Genomic DNA, 26,045 nt, shown 5'->3' with positions numbered 1-26,045 from the left:
ACCATTGCTAAGACAAGTTCCTTTACACATGCACCCTCTCATGCACTGTAAGACTGTGCAGGAGAAGAATCAGTGTACAGACTTATAGGAGTAACTGTTTCGAAATGAGTTCCAAGTCCATTTTGCTTGAGCCCACCTTAATGCAGGAACATCCAACACACTTCATCCAACAGAATCTGGGCAGCAACTCAGACACAAGATAAAAATCTCCCTTTCAGGGAATCCCCACATAGAATCATAGAATAGTTAGGGTTGGAAAGGACCTTAAGATCATCTAGTTCCAACCCCCCTGCCATGGACAGGGACACCTCACACTAAACCATATCACCCAAGGCTTTGTCCAACCTGGCCTTGAACACCACCAGGGATGAAGCATTCACAACCTCCCTGAGCAGCCCATTCCAGTGCCTCACCACCCTAACAGGAAGGAATTTCTTCCTTATACCTAGTCTAAACTTCCCCTGTTTAAGTTTTAACCCGTTACCCCTTGTCCTGTCACTACAGTCCCTGCTGAAGAGTCCCTCCCCAGCATCCCTATAGGCCCCCTTCAGGTACTGGAAGGCTGCTCTGAGGTCTCCACGCAGCCTTCTCTTCTCCAGGCTGAACACCCCCAACTTTCTCAGCCTATCTTCATACAGGAGTTGCTCCAGTCCCCTGATCACACTCGTGGCCCTCCACTGGCATTTCAAGAACTACTGAACTGGCCACGTCTTCCTTGTTGCTTTTGGACACACACATCTACAGACTAAGCTCTTGGTTTGACCTTGCCTCTGGACCCAAATGGAATTAGAGCAAACTTCATAAACCATTTTTCCTTTTTAAGTATTTTCCTAAACCAGCAAGAATGGCCTTTCCAATTAGCTGAAACAAACTATGATGGTGACCTGCTATATTCCGTCTGCTTTCCCAGTAATTCTTTTGTGTTTAAACACTGGCAAAACTAAACCTTTGTCTACTTCTTGTTCTTAAAAACCAGAAGAAATCTACTTCTATGCAGCATCCTATTCTCTTCCTTCCTTCCCTTCCCCTTTACATGTTCTGGCACAGAAAGAATTGAAAGAAAACCCAAATCCCCAGGTATTCCAAGTGAAAAAAAAAAGGATACGGCACACTCCCTGATTTTTTCTAGTACACACGTATGAAAGTCAGCAAACTTGAAAGCAGTTTCGTTCATATATAAAAGCCTAATTTTTCATGGGAGATTTATTACTGTGTTCTGCTGCCTGTATCTTGTACTTGGTGTATCTTACATTTATATGGTGATATGAAACAATCTTACAGAAGCTACCAGAAAATTTCTCTCATACAAGTAAGTGGAAGTTGTAACTTCCAGCTGTATCGTGAATGTAGTAACCAGTTCAGAACTCAGAGAAGTGCACTAGTCAGGTAGTTCTGTTAATGTGACCTGCAAGTACATATAAACACGCTGGTATTTTTACCAACAATCAATTTCTGAATCTTTCTTAATTTCTCATGACTTGAGATAATGGTTTAGGCTCCCTGCAAATTCTGAGCATACTCAGAATTAGCTGGATGCCAAGGCATATTCTGATTTATTTTCCTCACAAACCAGGATCAACAATGGCATCCTAGTCAGCTCCCCTGGAAGTAGTCATTAAATGCCTATTAAACTTAGTCTTGAATTATATGAAAAACACTTTAAAACCCAATGAAGTTCTAAAGCAAATTCTGCCTCAGAGAAGCTTCCACACTGAAATACAGAGAACACCACCTACAGCCAGTCTCTGATAGTGATCAAATTCTGGCAGTGAATCACAGAATGGTTTGGGTTGGAAATGACCTTTAAGCTCATGCAGTTCCAACCCCCTGCCACTTGCAGGGACACCTTCCACTAGACCAGGTTGCTCCAAGCTCCATCCAACCTGGCTTTGAACAGTGCAAGGGATGGAGCAACCACAGCTTCTCTGGGCAACCTGTGCCAGTGTCTCACCACCCCCATGGTGAGGAATTTTTATAGTATCTAATCTAAATCTATCATCTTTCTTCTTTAAGCCATTCCCCCTTGCCCTACATGTCCCTGTTAAAAGTACCTCTCCAGAATGTAATATAGATGCTTTACTCCATAAATATCAGAATATTCTCACATACTTTTCTTAAGTCACCAAGCACATGATCACAGATTTCTGAGCAGTCAAACCTACTTCAGGAAAGTAACTATATAACCCTTTTTCCCCAAAAAGATTTTGCATATTGATAATTTTCAATGGTAATATTTCTAGCATCACTTACAACCGTGCAAGGAATTTTTACTGCTTTGCTCATGAACTGTACTAGACATGGTACAGTCATAATGGCAAGCAAGCCAAAAAAAAATACCCCAAAAAACAACCCAGAAAAAAATACAATTCTTCTCTGAGCTGACATGTCATCAAGATGTATGGGTTTTTTTTATCTAGTAGTTTAAATGAAAACCAGAAATTTTTGGAAGGTAAATAACAGGAAAGCACAGGTGAGTTTGCAACAAGATTTTGAGATGATGCTCTGCTTAGGAATCTAGGGCTATAAATGAGAAAATGATTTTTACATTGTGTTGTGCCTATAGAAAACAGGAGCTAGATGTGACATTCAAAATATATTCTTCCTGAAAGACCTGTATTTCATTGCCCTCTGAAGAATCATTCATCAAAGCTCTGTCTTTTAAGGTTTTGCAGAGATATTAAGATGCCTGGTGCTCATCCTGCAAATCTCTACATATAGTAAATTGAGGAAGATGCTATCATTTTTGTATGTAGACTTGGACATTGTCTGCCAAGTACTTCATTCAAACTACAGTCTTCATAAATAACCAACTCCTCTGCTTTGAAAAGACCAAACATGAATGCTCCTTTTCCAAAAGATTCTGAAGGATCTGTGGATAAAGTGTATATGTGGGAATACCTTTTGAACTGCATAGTTTGAGGCAAAAATAGAAGAGAATATTCATGTATTCAGTGAAATCCTGAATTCTAAATGATAAGATGCTTGAAGAACAATAGTTTTACTTTGACATGCGAAATACTGAAATCTAGTGGATAAGAACTACATTATTTTTTGAAAGGTGCAGTATGAAACAGCCTTTGGACAGAAGTGAAAGAAAGGATAATTTTAATGGAAGGGGGAAAAAAAAAGCCAAGGTCCTGAAAAACTCCAATTAATTTCAAGTAAAAAGAATGTAAGATATTATAGAACTTCACCTGAGTTCTTGCAAGAACTGGGAGAACAGTCAGTTCTGAGAAAACACACAGCATGCAGCCACAAAAACCCAAAACTGTCTGCAAAGGAAAGCCTGACAGGTATCGTACTGCCATGACACTGGATACTCAGTGAACACTCATCCTTTTATCCACATGCTCATTCCAGGTCTCCTTGAGGTGTGCTGCTAAAAAGGACAAAGAACCCAAAGTGCTTGATCATTTGGCACAAATTTTGGCAGTATCTAAGCCAGTTATTCCAAGTTACATTTCCAAGTAATTTAGTTAAACCAGAGTGAAAATCCCCCAGAGATATGATTTTAAGACCAGTTTATATAATCTTGGTCTTCCTTGAACTTCAACACTGCAATCCACATCATTAGATCAGTTATAAATCCACTCTAAATAGACTCATTACCGACACATGCAGTTTGTCAGCTTTCCACTACTACTCCGCCTCTTAACAGAGAAGTCAATTAACCAGCATACCTTTTCTAGAAATGAAACAAAGAAATAGACCATGAGATACCAAGAAGACTGAAGGACAGTATGCATACAAGTGACAGAGAAGACAGCTTGTAGAGGATGATTCTATTTCTGGCATAAAGCTTTCACACATGTATACCTGTGTCACAAACTGTATCACCTAAACTGAAATTCTTCACTAATAGTTGAAGACTTCTAAAGACTTCTGTTCAGTTACCTAATAGCTTACTGTTCATCCTGAATTCAGTTAGCAACAATTCTGTTTTAAAATGCACAGAGCTAAGATGGCTGGAAGTTTTATGCTACTCAAGATGTCAGGAAGAAGACTTCCTCTACCTGGGATGATGACTGTGCTGTACTACACTGCTGTCAAACAAATAAGCCTGCTCTGTTTATCACAGTTCAAGCTTGTGAGCTATTCATCCCTACAGCAAAGCACTTGCAGACTAATTTGCACTGCAGCTTTAAAGTAGTTTACATTTTCTCCCTTGCTCTATCCACATTTCCTGCTTTGACCTAATGCATATTTTAGCTTTACATGCTTGAATGTCACACCAGGTACAAACATGATGATGCTCAGCTGATGTCTGGGAAATCTCTTGAAAATGTGAATGCTAAAGCACTCTCTTTTCAGTGTTAAAGTGTCTGGACAGGACAATCTAAAGTAGGTGTAGACAGAAACAGCAGAAAAGGTGGTATCCTGCTTTTTTTTTTTTTTTCCATGTAACACAAGGATCTCTAATGACAGGAGGAAGGACAATAAAACTACTGGTCACTTTTCTCCAATTAATATCATCTCTCTTGCCTCAAGAAATCTTGTTACAAGATCACAACTCAAGATACAGTGTTGTGATACTTTAGGAGAAATACCCATTAGAGGACCTAGATAAACTGAGAAAAGTTACAACTCCCATTCTAATAAACCCTGAAGTGTTTTGCTCTGCTTTTATACTGTTTTGTGTTTTTTTTTCCTGCAAAATAACCGATCAACAGATAAAAATGATACTTTCTTGCCTGAAGGCAGTTACCAAGGCAATGAATAACTGCACATAATCTTGGGGAATGATAAACTAAAGGACAAGAAGCGATACTTGAATATGCCTGCATTGAAATAAAACATTTAAGACATTCATGGCAAGACTGAAACATAAGAATGCAGAAATAGAAATCTGAGTCTGTTGGATGATTGATGCTGTGCAAAACTCACATTATGACTTGGAAAACTGGCTGCCTCATGGACATACCTGCTGAACAACATTATTTCAACAGCCAGAGCTCTGGGTTCTTTCTAGATACCAGAGTTAGAGACTAATAACCAGGAAATCTCAAAACCAGGGAGAATGTGTATCACTTCCCACCCTGCCTAAAGAAACACAAAAGAAAAAATAAGAGCAGCCCCTCTGATGCAACTTGTGGCAGGAGACCCAGAAGACAAACAGATAAAATAAAGAAGCACAGTAACCGATGACCGCATTTCAGAAAAAGATGCAAGAAATAGTTAACATCCAACCTGCTCATAATAAAGTTTCTTAAGTTCAGTTGGACACTGGATTAACTCGATGCAAGTCTAAATATTTAAGATTCACATAAACATCTTTTTTTATGAAATGTAACATAATATTTCAAAAGGAAAGTTACATAGTATTATAAATATTTCTCTTATGTCCAACTGCCGTAATTTCTTGTGCCTTCAATATAAAAAGGACATGAAGCTGTTGGAGCAAGTCCAGAGGAGGGCCAAGAGGATGACTGGGGGGCTAGAGCACCTCCTGTATGAGGACAGGCTGAGAAAGTTGGGGCTGCTCAGCCTGGAGAAGAGAAGCTGTGTAGAGACCTCACAGCAGGTCCCCCTAAACATGGGAAGTTCAGGTTAGATATAAGGAAGAAGAATGATTGTACGAATTCAGAATCACAGAATAGTTAGGGTTGGAAAGGACCTTAAGATCATCCAGTTCCAACCCCTCTGCCACGGGCAGGGACACCTCTGTCCAACCTGGCCTTGAACACCACCAGGGATGGAGCATTCACAACCTCCCTGGGCAACCCATTCCAGTGCCTCACCACCCTCACAGTAAAGAGCTTCTTCTTTATATCTAACCTGAACTTCCCCTGTTTAAGTTTTAACCTGTAACCCCTTGTCCTATCACTATAGTCCATAACGAATAGTCCCTCCCCAGCATCCTTATAGGCCCCCTTCAGGTACTGGAAGGCTGCTATGAGGTCTCTACGCAGCCTTCTCTTCTCCAGGCTGAACAGCCCCAACTTTCTCGGCCTATCTTCATCTGGGAGGTGCTCCAGTCCCCTGATCATCCTCGTGGCCTCCTCTGGACTTGTTCCAACAGTTCCATGTCCTTTTTATGTTGAGGACACCTGAACTGCACACAATACTCCAAGTGAGGTCTCATGAGAGTTAGCGGGAAAGGATCACATCCTTCGACCTGCTGAATTTGTTGAATTTGCTGAATTTCATCTAGTGATTCTTTAAATGATGTAAAGGGTACTTGCAAGGAATCTCAGAAATTATGGATTTATTAGTGATGAGATATAAAATTATTGCATATCTCTATGCATATTAAGACAACTTTCTAAGCCTGCATCTATTATTTTGTTTCATATTAAAAAAGAAGCAGACACGTAAGGGAAAGCACGTAACTAAGGAGGAAGGATCTGGGATTTATTTTTCTCTAATGTAACATTAGAAACTTTGAGAGGGAAAGAACACAGCGATGACTCAGAAGGGGTGAACGCACTCCACAAACAGCATATACTTTCCAAGAATAAATATCAGCAATAATATTGAAAGTGAGCATATGCTGCAAGAGAACACTAATCATCTTCAAAAATAAAAACAATCCTTCATCTCATTGTATTTTTAAATTCCTATTTAGGAATTTTACTCATATACACATCTGCACCTATGTCCCTGAGCAGATGTAAGAATAGTGAGATCTGTGCTCCTGCCCTGGGGACTTTTCATCTGCAGGAATTCAGCTGAACATATTAAAGTTGGAGGATTCAAGTTGCACCAACCTTCACATTTCCTATCTCACTGTAAAGATGTAAGCAGAATTTTTAAGCATCTACCACAGCAGCAGTATTTCCACACAGCTGCTTCCTAAAGGCTTAGGTCCAGACGCAATTCTAGGAAGCAGAGAGTATCTCATGCAGAGCTGCCAACAACATAGGTGAGGGTAAGGGAAAAAAATCCGATGGGTTTATTATAGATACGCAATGCCAAGTCAGTGCAGCAAAATCTATGTCATGAACTAATCTGCAGAAAAGGAATACACAAGAAAGGAAAAGGCACCAGGACATAATATAATAACTATCACCAGTACAAAGACTGGAAGGACACACAGAGAAATGAAATTAAGAATAAACAAATTCAAGATACTCAGAAAGTCCAAGCTCTTGGAAACCAGAAGCAAAACATACCTCAAAGATATAAATTCCCCACCCCTCCCCATTTTTCTGACTCAAGTAAACTCCACGTGAAACACACCTGATGGCCAAGCTCAAGCAGGACATACAAGAAAGCTGCAACATTTGAAAAATGCTCCCTGACAACTTCTGGCAGAAGAGAATGCCTCTGTCTTAAAGGTGAAAACGGCTGGGCCACAGTTCTTTAGGAACTTAAAGGAATGAAGGTTTAATGCTTTATTATAATGCTGCCTCTCAACTGCCTATTCATGAGCAGCCCTATAAAAATCTCATGCTGCTATTAACCTTTCCTGCTTCTTCGTGTATTTATCATTCATTTTATGCTCTGTCTCTCCTGGTTCATATATTTCTCTTCTTACTTCATTCCCGTGGTGTCCATCACACCTTCGCACGCTTGAGACTGCAAATCTTCGCTGTGCTTAACTTCAATTCCCCTGCTTGTGCTTCTCTCACGCCCGAATTGCCTCGCATGTCACCAAACGTTTGCTAGTCCAAAAGACAGACCTCTAATGTGCCCCCTACGACATGCAACCGCACTGGAGATTAAACCCCCGGCAGCTCCCAAGGGCCCGAACCGCCCAGCTCGGCGAGCTAACGGCGGCCGTAGCCCGGGGGAGCCTCTCCCCTGCCCCAAGGCCCGCTAGGGCCCGCCGCAGCACCCGCGCCCCCGCCCCAATGGCGACGCTACCTCGGACTGCGCTCGTACCTGCAGCGCCCCCCGCCGCCGCCCCGCGGCCCGGCGGCGCCCGAGGCGCTGTCAGCGCTGGGATCAGATACAACCAGCGGCCTCCGGTTCCGGGCCCCGGAGGGGGCTCCCGACAGGGCGGCCGCCACCCCACTCGGGGTGGCACACACAGGGCGGCGGCGCCCCGCCGGGCCTCTGCCCCTCCGCGTCAGGGGTAGGGGAGAGGCGAACGGGAGGGAGGGAGGCGCCCGCCGCAGAGGTTGCCGCTGCGGCCCGGCACGAGTGGCCTCACGGCGGGAGCCCCGGGGAAAGGGGTGGGAAGGCGAAGAGCCGCTACCTGCGCGATGGAATCGCAGTCTCCGCGGGCCCGGCTGGGCTCGGCTGGGCTCGGCTGAGCGCTGTCCCTGCCCGGCCCGGCCCGAGCTCCTCCTGGCGGCCGCCGACCTCACCTGCCCCCGGGGATCCACCCGCGCCCCGCTCCGCTCCCTGCGCCGCCTCAGGCCGGCTCCGCAAGATGGCGGCGCTTCCGGGAGAGACCACAGCTGGATAGAGGTGGAGGGGCCGGGGCTGTACGCCCGCCCCCCCTCCTACCGACCTTGCACTCCGTGCCCCGCCCGACGCCGCCTCACTCCGGCTGCAGGCTCCCCCGCCTCCTCACGCTCAGTGCGCTCGCCCGCCCCTCAGCCGGCGCGGCGCGGCGCGGCTCTGCGCTGCCCGCGATGGTGCTGGCGGCGGCGCTGGGCGCCGGCGCGGCGCGGCTGCTCTTCTACCCGACGCTGCTGTACACGGCGGCGCGGGCGCAGGTCCCCGGCTCCCGCCGGCCCTGGTTCCACCGCATCGACGGCGCCGTGCTGCTGGGGGCGCTGCCGCTGCGGGGACGCAGCCGCAGGGTAAGGCGGGCGCGGCGGGGCGGGCCGGGCCGGGCCGCGGGGGACCGGCGGAGCTTGACGGTGCCTGTGCCCGTAGCTGGTGGCGGAGGAGAACGTGCGCGCCATAGTCACCCTCAATGAGGAGTACGAGACCCGCTTCCTCTGCTGCTCCGCCCAGGTGAGCCCTCAGAGTCTCTTGCCGATCCCCCCGTCCCGGCGCTGGCGAGGCTTTAGACGGGATCCTGACAGTGAAGACGCGGTTTCTTCGTACCTAAGCCGGCTTCTAACACTGTGCGAGAGGCCGGTGAAAAGTGAGGATGGAAGTACCAGAGTTGCAGCGGCGGAGAGGGAAGGGGAGCATTGAATCTATGTACATCACTCTGCACGTACAAGAACACCTTTTGCCTCGGGAAGAGATCGCAGCTCCCCTCCTTCCCTTCAGCTGAACCACACCTTTTCAGTTCCCTTTAACTTCTCGTTTCTGATAGCCAGCACTGAAGTTTTCGTACATCTGATTTAAAGGATTCATAGGGCCATACATAGAGTGGTTCTGGAATGGTTTGTATTGACATTCAAAGTCAGCTTACAGCCCTACTGAATTTCCAAACTGTCTCAACAGGTTCTGGGTTTTCTTTCTGAAACTAAAACCAACCAACCACAAAACCCCCCCAGATTAACTGACCAAATTTGCTATGTCCATTTCAGGAATGGGAGGCAATGGGAGTGGAGCAACTGCGTCTCAGCACCGTGGATCTAACTGGAGTCCCCACCTTGGAAAACCTCCACAAGGGTGTTGAATTCATTCTGAAACACCGAGCCTGTGGTCACAGTGTCTATGTGCACTGCAAAGCAGGACGCTCCCGCAGTGCCACCATGGTGGCAGCGTATTTAATTCAAGTAAGAAGTATTCAATGCTAAATGGGGTTTATTTTTGTACAGTCTCAGCAAATACAGCCAAGCATTACAGTTTGCTTTTGTTTAAGAAGCCTGACCATTAATAAGCAGGTGCATTAATGTTCCATAGAATCATAGAACAGTTTGGGTTGGAAGGGACTTCCAAAGGTCATCTAGTTCCAGCCCCCCTGCAATGAGCAAGGGCATCCTCATCTGTATCAGGTTGCCCAGAACCACATCCAGCCTGGCCTTGGCTGTCTCCAGGAATGGCACATCCACCCTCTCTCTGTGCAGCCTGTGCCAGGATTTTAACACCCTCATTGTAAAGAATTTCTTCTTCACATCCAGCCTGAATCTCCTTTTAGTTTCAAACCATCATCCCTCATCCTAACAGGACCTGCTAAAAAAGTCTCTCCCCACCTTTCTTATAGGCCCCTTTCAAGAACTGAACTCTCCCCAGAGTCCTGTTTTCTCCAAGCTGAACAACCCCAACTCTCTCAAGCCTTTCCTCATAAGAGAGGTGCTCAATTACATGTGTACACAGACACACAGGCACATGTGTATCTACAGCCCTATACATACTACATTTCTTCCCTCCCCTCTAGGTACCATGATTTTATAGAATTTGGACTGGAGGCCCAGTTTAGGAGATGTCCCAACTTGGACTGATGATTTGTAGAATGTGGCAAATGGAGGTTTGGAATGATACTTCTGTTCCTAATTCTATGGAAAAACAGATTGAGATGAGAATAGCAATTCACTTGTGAGGGTAGGTTCACTGAGCAGATAAACATCAATTTTTGTTCCAATTTTCTCCTTGGTTAGCTGAAATGGTGAACCTTTCTAAGCTTTTCAATAAATAGAAATCAGGATTAAGAGAAGTGAATTTGGTCTTCTGAGTTCCCGTACAGTCTCTTTTTAACTGACTTCATGAACTTGCACTGATGTTCAGTCCCCGCTGTGAGGAACATGAAGTAAACAGAAGGGGCAAAGCAGCAACTTTTCTAACAACTCTAGTGTTGCCTGTAGCCTCCAGAAAAGCTCCATTAACTCATGCAGGGAGGGAGTGTATTTTCACTTGCAGGGTTTCTGCCTTTTCAGCTGCATCACTGGAGCCCTCAGGAAGCAATAGAGGCTATTGCCAAGATCCGTCCCCACATCCTCATTCGGCACAAGCAAGTCCAGGTCCTGGAGGCATTTCACAGGAATGTGATCACTGGGACAACTTCATAGTGTCAGTAAGATCTACCAAAATCTCTGGTTTGACTGCTTTAAAAGAAACTTACATTTTAATGATTTATGCATTGAACTTCTTGACCACCAATAAAGAAGTTTTTACATATATTACAGTAAAGTTTCATGAAAGCCTTCTTTCCTTACGGCAAATACCTTCATTCTCTTGGAGCCCCATAGTTCTCTCCCACACACAGTATCAGTGCTGAGCTGACCTGCAATCCACAGAAAGTTCTATATTTGCAGAAAAGGAATAGGAAACTTTGTCTCAGCAGAGACTTTATTCAGATTCCTACCCAAAGGGTTACAGTGCTGACAGAGGGGTACTAGGAAGTGGTCTTAATTCTGTCTTTAATCAACACTACATTAGAGGTTGGGATTCCCTGTACAATAAAGGACGCCAGTGCTCATAAAAACCATCTCTGTCTTTATGCTAGGTGATGACAGAGCAGTAAGCAAGTTATCAGTTTGTTACCACTCCTCTAGGAGAAGTGCTGAATAATGAAACCTACTTGGTGTCAGCTCTGGTATCTGCTGTAAATATTTCTACAGTCCCTCCTTCTGAAATAGGGAGGAATGCTTAAATGGGGACATCCCTGGAGGACACAGTGGACATCGAACTGTGACTGACATGGGAGCAACACAGTCTCCCAGGCAGTTAAAACCAGCAGTCTGGGCCAAGGAAGACATTGTCCATATGCCATAGGATTTGTTATTGGCAGATTGGTTCCTGGCTAAAAAGGCCATTTGCTGCCGTTTGGGCCTCAAACACAAGCAGCTTATCATCAAAGGATCAAAGTAATAGCATTTAGTCCATCTGAAATCTAAGATGCAGCCATTCAACTTTAACAGTGCTATGTACCAGAAGAGGCCCACAGCCAGAAAGCCTGTACTTCCTCTGCACAGTATAGAGGATGGGGTCTTTACTGGATGTTGTGAGCTCATAGTAATCGGGACCAGTGCTGAGTGTGGTAGGTGCCTCTGAGCTCCCCAGCAGAATACCATTGCTGCCCTTTCTATCACTGGGCCTGTTTTTCCTGCTCAGGCCAAGACAAACTGCAGGTTAGTGAGCAGCACTTTGATGCCACTTGTGACTGTTACAACAGAGGTGGCTGGGTTAAGTTTAAAAGTATTTGCGTCACCCTTTTTATAGCGATCACGAAAGACATAGATGCTGCCATTGCAGCTGGCGATTTTCCAGAGGGATGGTACTGAGCTCCAGGCATCTGGCAGGCATAGCCGGGTAAAGCTATCCAGAAGGGGATTATAGCACAGCAGTGAATCCCCCTCGGCTACAATGAACACCACATCCTTGTGTACAGCAGCATGCATGCGGCCAGCAAAAGGCAGTACATATGGCTTAACATGGCATTTCTCTGTGTTGGTATCATAGCACTGAATTAGCCGAGAGGGCTTGGTGAAGAAGTCCAAGTCATTTTCCTCCCCACCCAGCAGGTAAATGACACCATTAAGGTTTACACCTGCAGCTCCAGAAACTGCCACTTCCAACTGGCTGGTCTCTGTCCAGACATTGTCTCGTACTCTGTAATATATGACAGCATTAGAGAGAGTGTCCTGCAGAGTTTTCCCCCCCAGTGAATATATTGCATCCTTGCTTGGCACGGAGACAAGGGTGTGTTGGAGCCTGTCACGGGGCAGAGGAGCACACCATTCCCAGTCTATGGTTGCATTGTTGCATTTCCACATGCGTCGTGGAATGGAGCCACCGACGACATACAGGTCACTACCATGTTTGCAGGCTGCGGTGATCTGGTGACACAGGCTGTTCTGGCCACTCACGCTTATGGAGTCATCATCAGCACAATGCAGAGAGACAGCAAGTGAATGTGTACGTGATGACTCCTTTCCGATCAGGTAGATGTGAACATTTTCTCCTATCACCTGAGAGAAAGAAGGAGTGCGTCAGCAAAACTTGACCTGTTTACACAAACAGCAGCGATGCCCAAGACACAGTTTTTCAGCTTAGGACCCACCTGTGGGCCTGAGGTGTGTGACCTGCTTCCCAAGTCCTGCTACTCAACAGCTTTGGGATTCAAAGTCTTTTCAATATACCAGTCATATCTGACATAGCAAAACAGCAACAGACTTCACTGGAACTCAAGCACCTGTGGTTTAGGTAAGGGCCAGTTACATCAGTGAGGGAGTAAGAGTTATGAAGGGAATGCTCAATTAGGATTTCTGAATGGTCTCTCTGGTAACTGAGCATCTGGTGAAATAAGTTATTTGTGGCATTGCTCCAATCACTACTGAAAGCAGCCTCAGGTTATATTAAAATAGCTGTCAGTGGGGTTACTATCTGTGACAATGAAAGTATTCCTCACATAGCGCCACAAATTTCAATGGCATTTGTGTTTTGGGACTTTCAAGTCATACCTGTGAGAATACCCTGCCTTGGGAAGTGTGAAACCAGCAAGTGCTACACCAACCCCGGAACAGAAGAGCTTTTTATACCTTCAGACTCGATCGCAGTGTCTCAGAAAAGCCTGATCGCTCCTCCTTGTTGAAGTTGATCCAGGTTTCTATGGCAACTGTTGGATTCTGAGAACATGGAACGCCATCTGCGGTTTAGGGACAGAAAGGCATTTATGGTATCTAGACAAAGGTGTATGTACTCAGGAACATCCTTTTCCTGTGACTCCCTTCCCCCACTCCCACCCCAAGCCCTGCTTTCTAGAGAGGGAAAAAGGATATAGAGGCCTATAGATTTTGGCAAGCGTGATCCGCACTGCTAGCCTGATGTCTACATGAATTTAGTTTGGATAAGTATCAGAAGACGGAGCTGCCAGATCTTAAGCACTTTGGATGAGTTTCAACAAAAGAACCTGTGTCCAAGAGGAAGGGCAGGAAAGAGAACTTAAATGCTTTGGAATAATGAAAAATACTTTCTTATTAAAGCATTTAGGCAAAAAGATTCTCTTATTTGAGAATCTCAGCAGCTGCCTTTCTTTCTGGCTGGTCCTAGAAACCTAACTAGCAAGTCACCTGCAGAAATTTTGCTTCTCTGAGCAGTCAGACAGCTGACCCTCAAGACTGAACATCTGCTGTTGCTGCTATCCTCTTAACGTTTGGAAATCCCCAATGAGCTACTGTAGCTTTCCTTAGCAGCCTGACTGTAGGAAACACTCAACAGACTGCATCAGATTTCAGTGTTTCCAGACATAACTGGAAGCTTTGGTCATGCCACAAACTATTCCATCATTGTAATCAGTATGTTACCTAGAAGATTTTAGGTATTTACTTCCAGCTTGAAAGCCAGCAATTACGTTTTATTCATTGAAAGGTTTCCTTATAAAGGCTTTCTGATTCTGCAATTTGCTCTCACAACAAACCTTTAATTCAATGATGCTGAAGGCTGACAAATGCCAACACTTTTCTTTACACTGTCAGGGAGGAGAACAAAGTGTGGAACAAAAGCAGGTATTTCAACTCTATTAGTAAAGGGGATTTCCATAAGCTATCCATTACACATAGCGGCTAAATGGAAAAACTCTGATTTTGAAACAGGTCCTAGAGTGCAACAAAAGCTTAATAAATTACTACTTCATTAATTTTAATCCTTGCCACTAATAGCTTCCTCTATTTAGTTCACCATTAACTAAATAAAGATGCAGGAACTGCGAAAGAAAAATTTTCCCTACCAGCAGTAGGAGTATATTTCAGATTTAAATCCATTTTATGAGCTAAGTTTTGGCATAAATAGTGAGTAATGTTATTCTGTATATGGAAATAGAGGATGCATGAAAAAAGTTTTATTGAGCCATTACTTTAAGTTAGGACCACAAAAACTAAAGGCCATAGTCCTAAAACTACGGTTGCTTCATGGAATTCCTAGGATGAAAAGGTGACTGACATAGCTTTATTTCACGATTTTAGGAATTTAGTTTTTCTTAATAAACTCACAACATTGTTTAAAAAAAAAATCAGCTAGTCATCAAAATTACTCTGATTTTATAATAGTTTTTTTGAGCTATCAGTACATGTTCTCAGTAGGCTTCTGACTGTGAATTTCTTTAAATGCAATAGAGATAATACAATGCTATATCTGTTAAGACCCTCATATGCATAGCATAAACTTTACAGGCTGCTTGAAGTCTTGCAGAGAGATCTGCCAGTATTCCAAAGCAGCTAGTCATGGCAGGTTTATTGTCATAACAACATATAAAACACATGATACACAAACTGTTTACTCATTTACAAAGTTATTTAATTCAAGAAAGAAAGGGGCAACCTCTCTGTTCCCAAGTCCAGCACATTTGAATGTCTGAGCTTCTACATTTGCTTCCTCTAACAATGACACATAAATGCACAAAAATGAAGTTGTGACTGCAGCATCATAAAGAGTTTTTCAAGCACTTGCTGTACCTGCTGTGGCAGCAGAGAAACTTTAAGGATTGGTGGCAGTTGGACTAAGTTTTTGATGTATTAATGCATCCTTCACAGCACTGAGTCACTGCATCATTACTGGGGAAGGCTATTACCTTGACAAGAAGGGTAATTACTGTATTACCTAAGCTGTTACAATGCCTCTATTTCAGGCAGCTGACTGCCTAGCCTGAAGAATCCTTACAATTATATACAATTGCTAACAACACTAACATAGTCTTAAAAATATAGCTTGTCCTCGAGCCTTCTTACAAATGCTGAGTTGTTGCATTATTATGTTAAATGATTACAAACTAAAGAATGATACTTTAATAAAATGTCCATTTCTGGTAAGGCTTCTTTGGTTTACTTTTAATGCAAACAAAAACACAACAAATTGTTGAAAGTCACTAAGTTATGTTTAAAAAGCCTGTAATTCATCTGACCTGTTGACTCAGAAACTGCTGGGAATTGCCAGCATCCTCTGTGCCCCTTTTCTATAGCTTAGATGCTTCATGTCCAGCAACAATGAATAGGGTTTTTTTCTCATCAGGTTATCCAGAATGTTTTGCTTTGCCTAGCTTAGCCAAGCCTCTGAATAGACAGTGATTATGAAAGCTTGGATCTTTCCATCTATTTTGTTCAATCCCTGATACACTCTCTACATCCATATCCTGGCTAGTCCCAGGCACTCCTTACCTGTAAGGATGTCTGTCAGTAAGCGGAGAGGCAGGTGTAGGAACTCCTCTGTGTCTTGCAGTTGAGACAAATGTGACTTTGCACAGTGTTTGGCAGCTGTGTAGAGCTCCATGTCACTGTGTTGATCTGCCAACCACATGACCTGCAGACAGTTCCTAACCTGCACCGTACGGGCCAGAAAACGGGAGCACTCTTCAAAAAGGGCAGTCAGCTGGTACATGTCTGCCACTTCATAGGTTTCCTGCAACTCCTCTGCCCTCAGCTTTACAGTCCCATGGTAAATATAGTCCACAAGGAGCTGAAAGACACTCTCACTAACGTCCTGCAGCTCAATCACCCGGTTGTGGGCCTCCTTTAAGTTGGAAGTGAACATAGAACGAAAAAAGCAGCTCTGAGCTGAGAGGACCAAGCGGTGCAGCTGGAATTCTTTGCCTTCCACTGATATTGTAACATCAGCAAAGAGCTCATCCTCCAAGCATAATTTCATAATACCCTGGGCCACACGGCCTGAGTGGGAGCGGTCAGTGAAGGTGTAGTTCACAAAGTAGTTTTCTTCTGCAGAGGAGCCTCCAGTCTCTTCTGATGAATCCATGGTGCCGCACAGATCAGACCTCCAGCAATCTGTAAAATCACAATAATTACGTGTCTTTCTCCACTAACAAGATTATGCAATATTTCAGGATACAGGGGAAAATCAAACATATTGGTAAGAGGCCAGCATATTTACGCTGAATATAAATAGTGCAGGCAGAAACTTCTACTTGAACTTCAGAATCTGAAACAACAAATGAGAAGTTGGCATGATTAAAATTATAATATATACCAAACTTCCAGTACAGTGAGCATCACGTCCCAGCAGAACTGGGAGACGTGCATAGTTTTTCACAACCCATTTCACTAACACAAAGAAATGCGGCAACAGTTATTCAAGTGGAAAGACCAGCAACCACCCTAGGCAACTTGGGAAGCCAAAAAAACGTGGCAGCACCATAGCTGGGCTAGATGGAAAAAGGATTACAGCATCATACTAACAGAGAGCACAGACAGCAGTTCATATCATCAGGAGGAGTTAATTACCATCCAGAACCAGCACAATGTGGTGGTATTAAGTAAGGTGAACTTGGTTTTACCCAAACAATGCATGAGAAGTCTGCTGGCCACCAATCCTTCAAGCTAACCAAATGAGATAACTGATGGTTACACCCATTTTGTTAATGTGCCAGACACCTTTAGCATGCAAAATAACCTGTCAGATGTTCGTAGCCACTGTTTCCCAAGGGGCAAGGAGAACTCAGTTTAAAAGATAACACCTCTTAGTAGGTACCAGAGATTGTCTGCAGAGCTCCACAAAGACTGTGCGTTGAAAAACCTTCTGAACCAGAAGAGAAGGACTGCTGTAAAGAGCTCCTTTTTCACATGAGTCTTGAAAGAATTATGAGCAAATACGTGCCTGCCTTCATCCACTTTAATCTTATTTTCACACCTCAACCATCAGCCATGGTGACTCATATCACAAACTTCTTCAATTAACACTGAACATGATTTCCAGTACAGTGATTCCCAAAGATGGTATTCTTCTCCAGGAGATTCACAGTTACTCTTCCAGGCTTTATTTGTCAAACATGCAACTTTTTACAACAGCTCAGCTTAATACAGGAAGGCTCCTCCTTTGCTTGAGTTATGCTCACAGAAGCCTACATCCTATAAGTCCATCCCATCTCTGATGATGGCCTGCCTTAATTATACCTTTAGTGTGAATTTACAACAGTTCTGGTCTGTCTGAAAAGTACCTGTACATTAGTCTGTAAGAGACTGAGGAACTGCAATTAGCACAGAACACACAGGTACTAAGTACGAGCCTACCCTGCAGATGGGCTCCCACTTCAGTTAAGACTCTCAATCCCAATAAGTCAAGGTCCTTTGCAGCCTAGCATGCCAAAGTAACCACTCAGAGCATCAGGATATGGATGGATGAACCACTTTTTCCTCTTGACATAGCAGGGCCAGCTGCCTCCACCGCCCTGTGCAATTTCCAGAGGGCTGGTGCCAAGTCACTAAGGAAATGCCAACAACAGCTAAAGACTACTGTAAACCTCACACCCTTCTTTGTAAACACAAAGCTCCCCTTTGCATCCATGGCACCTCCACTATAAAGAAAGAGAGGTGCAGGAACAGTAGAGTGCCCCATAAAGCAAAATCTTACACTCCATCGGGAGTCACCACTTCCCTGGGGAGATTATTCCAAAGGCTGATTATTATTGTTATGAAAAATTTTCATGTCCAACCGGAATCTCCCCAGGAGTAACTTGTGCCCATCACTCCTTGTCTTCTCCATTTAACTCCTCGTAAAAAGTGAGTCTCCATCGTCTTTTATAGCCAACCTCTAAATACTAGAACATGATGATAAGGTCTCTCCTAAACCTTCTTTTCTCTAGGCTGACAAGCCCAGCTCTCTCAGCCCTTCCTCATCTGGCTTCCCAGTCCTCGGATCACCACTGTGGCCATTCTGTGACCCTCTCCAGCCTGTGCACGTCTTTTTCTCATAGATGGGACCAAAACTGAACACAGTATTCCAGATGTGGCCTGACAAGAGCACAGCAGTGTGATAACGACGGTGTAATCAACACCAGGCACACCTACTGCCTGTCCCCCTCGCTCCTAACAGCGCCTGGGATCAGCGAACCCACGTACAGAGCTGACAGCGGCTTCGCGCTTCGGAGGCTGGGGCGAGTGGGGCTGCTTGAAAAGCCAATCCCTAGGAAAGCAAAGCCCCCCCGTTAGGGCCACATTAACGCTATGGAACCCGCCCACGAGCCGCCTCGAACCCGCAGCCCTGCTCCAGCGCGGGGCCGCTCGCACCCTCGGGCGGACGCACCTCCACAGAGCGCACCTCCTCGCCGCCCTCCGCCTTCACCCACCTGCGGCGCCTCCCTTCATGCCGCCGCCGCCACAGGGAGCCTGCTCCGCGCTCCGCACGCCTCACGCTGCGCCAAGCACCGCCAGCCGCCCGCCGCTTCCGCCCACCGAGCCGGAAGCGTCCCCGAGAGGTTCCCGGTGCGCTTCCGCTCCGCGCCGCTTTCCGCTTCCGGTCCGTGCCCTTGCCCGTCCGTGTCACGGAGGGATGCTGGTGGTGGCGGCGGCGCGGGGCCTAGCGCGGGCCGCGCTGCGAGGTGAGGGTTCCTGGGGGGGGGGTAGCTGTGGGGCCGGGGCAGCCCATGGCCGCGGGCCGGGCGGCCGGTGGGTGAGACGTGTCCGTTTCTCTCTGCAGCTGGCGCAGGCCCGGCGGCGGCGGTCCAGGCCCGGCTGACGGGGAGCTCCGCCGCAGAGACTCGCCGTAAGTGAGGGGGAGCGAGGCGAGGGCCTTGCGGTTGGAGCTGTTGGTTGGGTTGGGAGCAGTGAAAGAGACCGTGTCATGGCCCTGTCACCTCCCGGCTGCTCGGTCTTGGGGCGCTTGTCTGCCCTCAGGACATTTTTGTGTGGTGAAACCTTTTTGGTTGTTCTCATTGGGAAAAAAGAGCGCCTGGGGAAAAGCTTTTTAGAGAGTCTGTTGTGGCAGCATGAGGGATAGAGGTTTTAAAAGGGAGGAGGCTCAGGCTGGACATGAGGGAGAAATTGTTTACTGTGAGGGTGGTAAAACACTGGCACAGGGTGCCCAGAGAGGTGGTGGCTGCACCATCCCTGGAGACCTGCAAGGGGAGGCTGAATGTGGTTCTGGGCAACCTGATCTAGATGAAGGTGTCCCTGCTCATTGTAGGGGGTTGGACTGGATGACCTTTGAAAGTCCCTTCCAACCTAAACTGTTCTGTGACTCATCTTGTGTCCAGTTAGAATCTCCCCAGGAATAACTTGTGCCCATCACCCCTTGTCTTTTCCATGTGACTCCCTGTAAAAAGGGAGGCTCTGTCTTGTTTGTAATCCTACAAGTTCTGCTAGCCTTAAGTGGTGAACCTAGAACTGGAACACTTGATAAAATCTGCACTTCTAAATGACTTAAAAGACCACAATCTTCCCCTTAGGTATTGTGCTATCTTGTTATCCTCTTGAAGGGTTTCGATTTTAGTAGGTCTTCACTCTGAAAACTTATTTTGCAATTACCATAAATCCATCGTCTTGTGCACTGTTCCTTCTGCTGTAAAGTGCCCAAGGCAAAATTGTTTAGCACTAACACAAGCTTCCTTTTTTAAAGTCTCTAGTTCCATGCTCTGTGTACCGCAACACATATATGCTGCTATAGTCTTGTCTCTGTTGCAGCATCCTGTATATTCTACTATATGTTGTCTTTAACTTCAGATTTACCATAAATAAACGTTGCAGGGTACCTAAACCTGGAGCTGCCTGATTTCTGCCAGAACTACTGACAGACAGCTAGACTGCTACAAGGGATTTGTAAGTCAGGGATAGGAGTTGCTGCTCTTCTTTCTGTAGCTTTCTGTATTCCCTGCCATAATCTTGGGAACTTTATTTTTCTCCTTAGCTACTGTCAGACCAAAAAATGAAGTAGAACAGAAGCAGCTGTGTGCTTTTGGGGAGTATGTGGCTGAGATTATGCCCAAGTATATCCAGCAAGCACAGGTAGGTGCTGTTCGATAACTTCTTTTTGTAGGGGGGACAGGTCTCGGTGAACATACTACTTTTTTGTTAGCTGTTTTCAGAAGGTGTTCTGGGGAAGAAGAACTGTCAGAATTGCATAAAGTTACCACCATTACTAAGCCCCTTTATCTGCTGTCATTGTGTGTCTGCTGTACCATATACTGTCTTTCTTTGGGTGTTCTGCTGGATTCAGCATAATGCTCAATCCTACTGGTGTTTGTACTCATGTCCTTTCCACTCTTTCATCAGGTGACCTGTTTCAATGAGCTGGAACTTTTGATCCATCCGGATGGGATCATTCCGGTTCTGACCTTCCTTCGAGACCACACTAACGCCCAGTTCAAATCCTTGGCTGACTTGACTGCAGTTGATGTCCCGTCTCGGCAGTATCGCTTTGAGGTAAGAACTGCTCATAGGTACAGGATTTGGAAAGTTTCACAAATGCGGATGGCTGTGGATGCTCTTGCAACTCTAATCACATTTTTTGCTTCATGACAATGGAGAAAAAAAATCCACTCTGAAATGCTGGGTTTTGTTTGATCTGTGGATTGTGGAAGCAATAGCAGAACTCATAACTGCCTGGGTTCTTAGTCTGGTTTTCCTTTTGTGCTCTGCTGAAAGTCTCTCTCTTGCTTTGGTTTGCTTTGTTTCTTTTTTGATTTGTTCTGTCTTCTGTTTCGGTTTTACCAAATTGTCTATAGACTTCTTTCTGGCCATATGTGAACTGATGCTCTTCCTTCTTCCAGTTAGGCTTCTCAGCTGCTGTTATTGTTTTAATCTTTAAAATGAACTAAGAAAGTATTTAGTTGTTTTGAAAAAACATTCCCTGAAAGTCGGTACCACACAGGACATGAGGCAGATTGTCAGGAGCCTATCAGAAGACTTTGGGCACTGAACTTCCAGTTCACTGACTTTCAATGAATATTGGAGATCTGGTTCCACCAAATGCTTTTGAATATCTCAACTTACAGCTTTTAAGCTGCAAAAGAATTGCAGCTGCAGATTCTTCTGACTTAGCATATTGTCTTCACACTATTAGAAAGCTTTGTTCACATTACTGTAGTTTAACTTAGGAAGATCTTTAAAAAGCAGTGGCACAAAACACCTGGGACTTGTGCTGTAGAGGCTGGCTATGGTTTGGGTAGCCTTATGGACGAAGAGACGGTCTGACTTATTGTGTCTGATCTGGGCAGACTGTCTTTTGGGCAAGAGAAGTAAATTGGTAGACTTTCAGTTTCCAGAAGATAACAAGGGTAATGAAAAGTAGCTTATTTATTTCCCTCCTTTGGTTTATCTTGTGGGATTAAATCATTTACAGCTGCTCAGAAAGTGAGGGGTGACAGGTTTGCCTTAGCTATATTAGCTAACCAGATGGCTTTTGTTTTCAGATGTAGCTCCTTCTTGTTTTGCTAATAACAGCTTTGACTTCTGGTAACATATTTTGTGATTAGGCAAAAATCTTGAGAGTTGTAGAGAGAGTGTCTTTAACGCAGAGGCCTCTTCACAGAGGCAGTATCAAACAAGGCTACACAACTTCTTACAAAGGTTTGGGGTTTTTTTTCAATCTGCTTGTAAGTATTCCTGCCCCCTGCCCTGGAGGTTCTAGTAATCTTCCTAAGCAGCCTTTTTATTAGTACTTCATCACCAGAAGACATAGAAATTTTCCTTCGTATCCAACTTATCTACTGAAAATTAAAGGTATTTCTTCTTAGCTTTCTCCCACTGGATGCTGAGAGTAATTTTCGGCTGTTTTCTCTGTCAAGTGTCTCCCTCCCTTCAGTATTTTCTTTAAGATTGTGTCTCTCTTCAGCTCTTCATCAGTCATGTTTACTAAGTCTCACATGATTTTTGTTGTGCTTCTAAGAACCAAAGTGTAAGCTATTGGAACGTCAGTTGTAATACTGTCTTTTAGTGCCCAGCACTGAATGTGTTTCTGCTGATAAAGAATATTTGAAATAGCCTTTGTGTGCCTTTTCTTAGCCAATTCTGTGCTGCAAAGAGAGCCATAAATGCCATACAAGACCAATGTCTTCTCTTACTCTGCTTCAGATTGTGTACAATCTCCTGTCTCTGCGGTTCAACAGTCGGATCCGAGTGAAGACATACACCGATGAGCTGACACCCATTGACTCAGCAGTGTCTGTGCACAAGGCAGCAAACTGGTATGAAAGAGAGGTGAGTGCCACTGTGCTTGGGAGCAGAGTCTTTGTGGAGAGGGGCTGTGTTTTCCTGATTAAACTGACTACCAGGGCCCTGATGAAGAAAGAGGGAAGTGTTTCCCTGGCTGCGTTTTCAGAATAAGAGATAAAAGGGTGTTTGATTTGCTTTGGAATGAGTTCCTGCATCAGTTTTGCTGGCACTACACAAAGCCAGGCACGTAACTAAAGTTTTATAGACGTAATACTTAATGTTTTGGATGTGTTTTTTCTCTAATCTAATTCAATTTACTTGGCTCTCTTTCATTTAGGTGTGGGATATGTTTGGTGTTTTCTTTGCCAACCACCCTGACCTCAGGCGAATCCTCACAGACTATGGGTTTGAGGGCCATCCTTTCCGGAAGGACTTTCCACTCTCTGGTTATGTGGAGGTAGGAGAAATGCCCATGTCTAAATTTATCAAATCTCTCCAATACTGTGCTCTCCATTACTGACCATAGTAATATAAAATCCTTTTCCGAAAAGCACTAGGGATATTTTACTTGTGTGTATTTCCATAAAAGGTGTATAGATGTCTTGCGTAGAAATTTGAAGTCATCATAAAGTATGATTTGTAATAATCTGTATCATCTGTCTCAGCCTAAAACCAGAGACATTGAGCAGATTACATGTAATGTGTACCAAAGATAGTTGTCAGGCAGGAGAAGTGCTTCTGTTTTCAGCATGTCTTCTGGAAGATTAAACTTCCCGCTGCAAAACTGGAGATTCCCAGAGGAATAAAGGACTGAACTGATCTTAATGCAGTTTTGAACTCCACTTTGTTGAGTTTTTTGTAGGCCAGATTATAAAACTAGTTGAGGTATCCTCACTGATAAAGCAGGCCAGTCATCAGTTTCGGTACTCACCTGCGTTTCACCCTGTTTGTCTTTTTGTCCCATGTTCTGAGTGTTACGATAAAAAGCACAACTGAAACCCAACAGCTCTATTACAAAGATTCACCAGAGTAGTCCCCAACTATGCCAGGTGGATGGCCACCTTAGTTCAGTGACTCGGGAGAAATTCCTTTGTCATATGACAAACTGAATGTGTTATTCTATGTGGACTTCATATGGACTGTAGGCTGGGCACTCAGGGTCATTAGTCAGGACACCTGAGCTATGTGGTAGCAAAGAGGAGGCTTTTCCTGGAGAGTCCAGAGGTCTGTGGCAGGGGACTGTGGCCTATCCATGGCATAAGAAGTAGGATTCCCTTTACTGGAGGGTGGTGTGGATCGTTACTGTATGCAGCTAATAGCAGAGTTGCTGTGGGGACTGTGTGAAAATGACTGGTCTGTGTCCTTTGCACTATTCTAGGTGCGGTATGATGATGAAGTGAAACGGGTAGTGGCAGAGCCTGTGGAGCTAACTCAGGAGTTTCGCAAATTTGATCTGAATAGTCCTTGGGAGGCATTTCCTGCCTATCGTCCAGCTCCAGAAACCCTGAAAATAGAAGCAGGAGCCAAGAAAGAAGATGCAAAATAGCAGCAGAATGGAGCGGATGCACAGCACCATCCTTTCTGTTCTTACATAGTATTTATAATAATAAAAATTGATATGAGAGTCCTGCTGTTGTGGTCACATGAATAATGTTATTTTCAATGAAAAGCACAGGGTGAGGGATGCTAATTTACAATCCTGATAATCCAGCTGGTAGATGTTTATCTGCTGCTTCAAGCTGTAAGACATTGGATTTGTCTCTTTGGTTTGCAAATTGAGTGGAGTCCAGGAATTCCCTGTGGCTAAATGCTTTGTGTGCGCTGCTTCTGCTAACTATCCCTGCAGGCATAAATCATAACCTGAGCGCTGTACTGAAAGCAGCTGTTTAGCTTAAGCAGTGGGATAGCAGTATCTCAGCTCCAAGATGGGTGTTGGGAAGAAGCTAATAATATACCAAACAGGTAAAGCTTTTGTAAATGATTCTAATACAGTTATTAGGACAACACAAGATGTACCTGGATACACAGCAAAATAATCATGGAGATCTCTGCATTGTTTCCATGGGAATAAGGTCAGTGCTTGTTCTGGCAGAAGGAAGAGTTGCAGGTAACTTCTTACATGCCACTCTCATCCTGGCTTTTTCTTCACAATCAGTAGTCCTCCAGCATCTTCAGATTGTGCTTTTTCCTGCTGTCAAAAAAACCTCCCTTCCCTTGTGCCATAGATGAGAGTCTATGCCTTTTTTGTCACTAATCCAATTATTTTGAGCTGTATGATATAATAGCATTACCACTATCTTTGCTCTTGTGGAAAATCTCAGCTCTCTCCAAAAAAAGCTGGAAAAGCACTGTCTCAGTCCACCCACCACCTGTTTGAATGGGATAACATTACAGCAGTCGTCAATTAGTAATGTCCCTTGTCCTTAGTCCAGAAAATGCATAACTCAGTTCTGTGTTAGGAAGCTGACTGACCTCATTAAGATCTCAAAACTATTGCATAAGAGATTCATAAAATCATTCACAAGCTGTTTGTAGAGATTCCCTGAATCACAACTTAAGCTTTTAAATTCTAAAAGCACTAACTAAAAAAGGGGTTTGGGGGAGGTTAGAGTATGGGATGGAGCAAGGGGTAGGACAATAGTCACTTCAACTAAGGCAAAAAAGAGGGGACAAGTACTCATTGTAACTAAAATGTAATCTGTTTTCAAGAACAAAGAGCTGAACTGTATGGTAAGAATCAGGTCTCCTGTTTGTCTCTTTCCACCCCAGGCTTGTAAACATGGGCTCCTTAAATTCCTTTTTTTGTTGTTTCTTTAATTTGCTTCAGGCTGCTGTGGCAGGCAGCATTTGGGATGTGACTCACAACAGTGGTCTCTAGTTACTAGCATTTGCCACTCACCTTCAAAGTTAAATCTCTACGGGAAAGAGAGAGGAACACAGATCAGCAGAAGTTTGGGGCTTTATACAATTCTCAGCTTCACTTTGGATCTGCCATCAATTGAGCTGATTAAATAGGAAATGCACTTTTAGTCCTTGCTGTGACATGTTCCACAGCTGGTTCTGTTTTCTGGTGCGGTGGCTCTTTTTGCATGCTGATGCCTATTGCACAAGACAGAAAAGTTCCTGGCACTGCTTCTGTTGCTGTGAAAATTCTTTTTAAAGCACATTTCCCCCATGTTCTCCCTCCCTCATCCCAGGTTGTTTGAGGCACCGTGCCAAGACTCATGGTCTCTATCATGTAAAAAATATGTGTTTCCCAGTATGTTAAGTCAGAAGACTGATGGTGGCAGGAACAGAAGGAAAACTGACATTTAAACATGATGTTTATGCAGAAGGAGAATTTGATTGACATCAAGAAATGTTAGACACAATGCCCTGTCAAGTTAAACATGTAAGCTTTGCTGAAGAATGTGTATACTGGAAAACTAGCTAGCCCTGTGGGGA

The 26,045-nt window shown here is 44.5% G+C and overlaps 4 protein-coding genes across 13 annotated transcripts in view; 2 read left to right on the top strand and 2 right to left on the bottom strand.

The window, feature by feature from the left end:
• CELF1 (CUGBP Elav-like family member 1) overlaps nt 1-8,526 on the bottom strand; it is a 66,223-nt gene extending 57,697 nt beyond the window's left edge. Inside the window, exon 1 of one of the 5 annotated variants that reach the window (XM_065682903.1) lies at nt 8,399-8,526. The gene's annotated coding sequence lies outside the window, so the exon portion shown is untranslated. Of the gene's footprint in view, nt 1-7,824; nt 7,857-8,140; nt 8,365-8,398 lie in introns of those variants that run through there. The other 4 variants (XM_065682908.1, XM_065682904.1, XM_065682902.1 and 1 more) reach the window with 4 other exon arrangements.
• Nucleotides 8,443-10,920, top strand: PTPMT1 (protein tyrosine phosphatase mitochondrial 1). The gene is made up of 4 exons (XM_065682918.1): nt 8,443-8,693; nt 8,770-8,850; nt 9,378-9,569; nt 10,668-10,920. The coding sequence occupies exons 1-4, from the start codon at nt 8,523-8,525 to the stop codon at nt 10,797-10,799; spliced, it is 576 nt and encodes a 191-aa protein (XP_065538990.1). The 5' UTR covers nt 8,443-8,522; the 3' UTR covers nt 10,800-10,920.
• On the bottom strand, nt 9,580-18,910 carry KBTBD4 (kelch repeat and BTB domain containing 4). 6 transcript variants are annotated; one of them, XM_065682886.1, is made up of 5 exons: nt 18,800-18,910; nt 16,609-16,656; nt 15,882-16,502; nt 13,272-13,378; nt 9,580-12,701 (listed from the first exon to the last, which is right to left on the bottom strand). In XM_065682886.1, exons 1-5 carry the CDS (start codon nt 18,816-18,818, stop codon nt 11,841-11,843), a joined length of 1,656 nt encoding a protein of 551 aa, XP_065538958.1. In that variant the 5' UTR covers nt 18,819-18,910; the 3' UTR covers nt 9,580-11,840. The 6 variants fall into 6 exon arrangements, with proteins under 6 accessions (XP_065538958.1, XP_065538961.1, XP_065538962.1 ...); XM_065682889.1 differs by lacking the exon at nt 16,609-16,656 and adding an exon at nt 18,518-18,636 and having other exon boundaries at nt 18,800-18,885; XM_065682890.1 differs by lacking the exon at nt 16,609-16,656 and adding an exon at nt 18,573-18,636 and having other exon boundaries at nt 18,800-18,885.
• NDUFS3 (NADH:ubiquinone oxidoreductase core subunit S3) lies at nt 18,802-24,225 on the top strand. Its single transcript, XM_065682915.1, has 7 exons — nt 18,802-19,051; nt 19,150-19,215; nt 20,356-20,453; nt 20,721-20,870; nt 22,521-22,646; nt 22,939-23,058; nt 23,980-24,225. Exons 1-7 carry the CDS (start codon nt 18,817-18,819, stop codon nt 24,145-24,147), a joined length of 963 nt encoding a protein of 320 aa, XP_065538987.1. The 5' UTR covers nt 18,802-18,816; the 3' UTR covers nt 24,148-24,225.
• The last annotated feature ends 1,820 nt before the right edge of the window (nt 24,226-26,045 follow it).

This window comes from Lathamus discolor, chromosome 6, assembly GCF_037157495.1.
Source record: "Lathamus discolor isolate bLatDis1 chromosome 6, bLatDis1.hap1, whole genome shotgun sequence".
NCBI classification, from domain to species: domain Eukaryota; kingdom Metazoa; phylum Chordata; class Aves; order Psittaciformes; family Psittacidae; genus Lathamus; species Lathamus discolor.
Note: the sequence above shows the minus strand (reverse complement) of the source record. Positions and strands in the feature narration are given on the sequence as shown.

Coding starts and splice junctions, on each gene's coding strand:
- PTPMT1 (XM_065682918.1), top strand. CDS start 8,523: ATGGTGCTGGCGGCGGCGCTGGGCGCCGGCGCGGCGCGGCTGCTCTTC. Junction 8,694..8,769: donor TGCGGGGACGCAGCCGCAGG/GTAAGGCGGGCG, acceptor CTGTGCCCGTAG/CTGGTGGCGGAGGAGAACGT. Junction 8,851..9,377: donor TCCTCTGCTGCTCCGCCCAG/GTGAGCCCTCAG, acceptor TGTCCATTTCAG/GAATGGGAGGCAATGGGAGT.
- NDUFS3 (XM_065682915.1), top strand. CDS start 18,817: ATGCCGCCGCCGCCACAGGGAGCCTGCTCCGCGCTCCGCACGCCTCAC. Junction 22,647..22,938: donor CAAACTGGTATGAAAGAGAG/GTGAGTGCCACT, acceptor TCTTTCATTTAG/GTGTGGGATATGTTTGGTGT. Junction 23,059..23,979: donor CACTCTCTGGTTATGTGGAG/GTAGGAGAAATG, acceptor GCACTATTCTAG/GTGCGGTATGATGATGAAGT.
- KBTBD4 (XM_065682886.1), bottom strand. Junction 16,503..16,608: donor CTGCACTATTTATATTCAGC/GTAAATATGCTG, acceptor GTGATTTTACAG/ATTGCTGGAGGTCTGATCTG. Junction 13,379..15,881: donor ACTGACAGACATCCTTACAG/GTAAGGAGTGCC, acceptor CCTAAACCGCAG/ATGGCGTTCCATGTTCTCAG.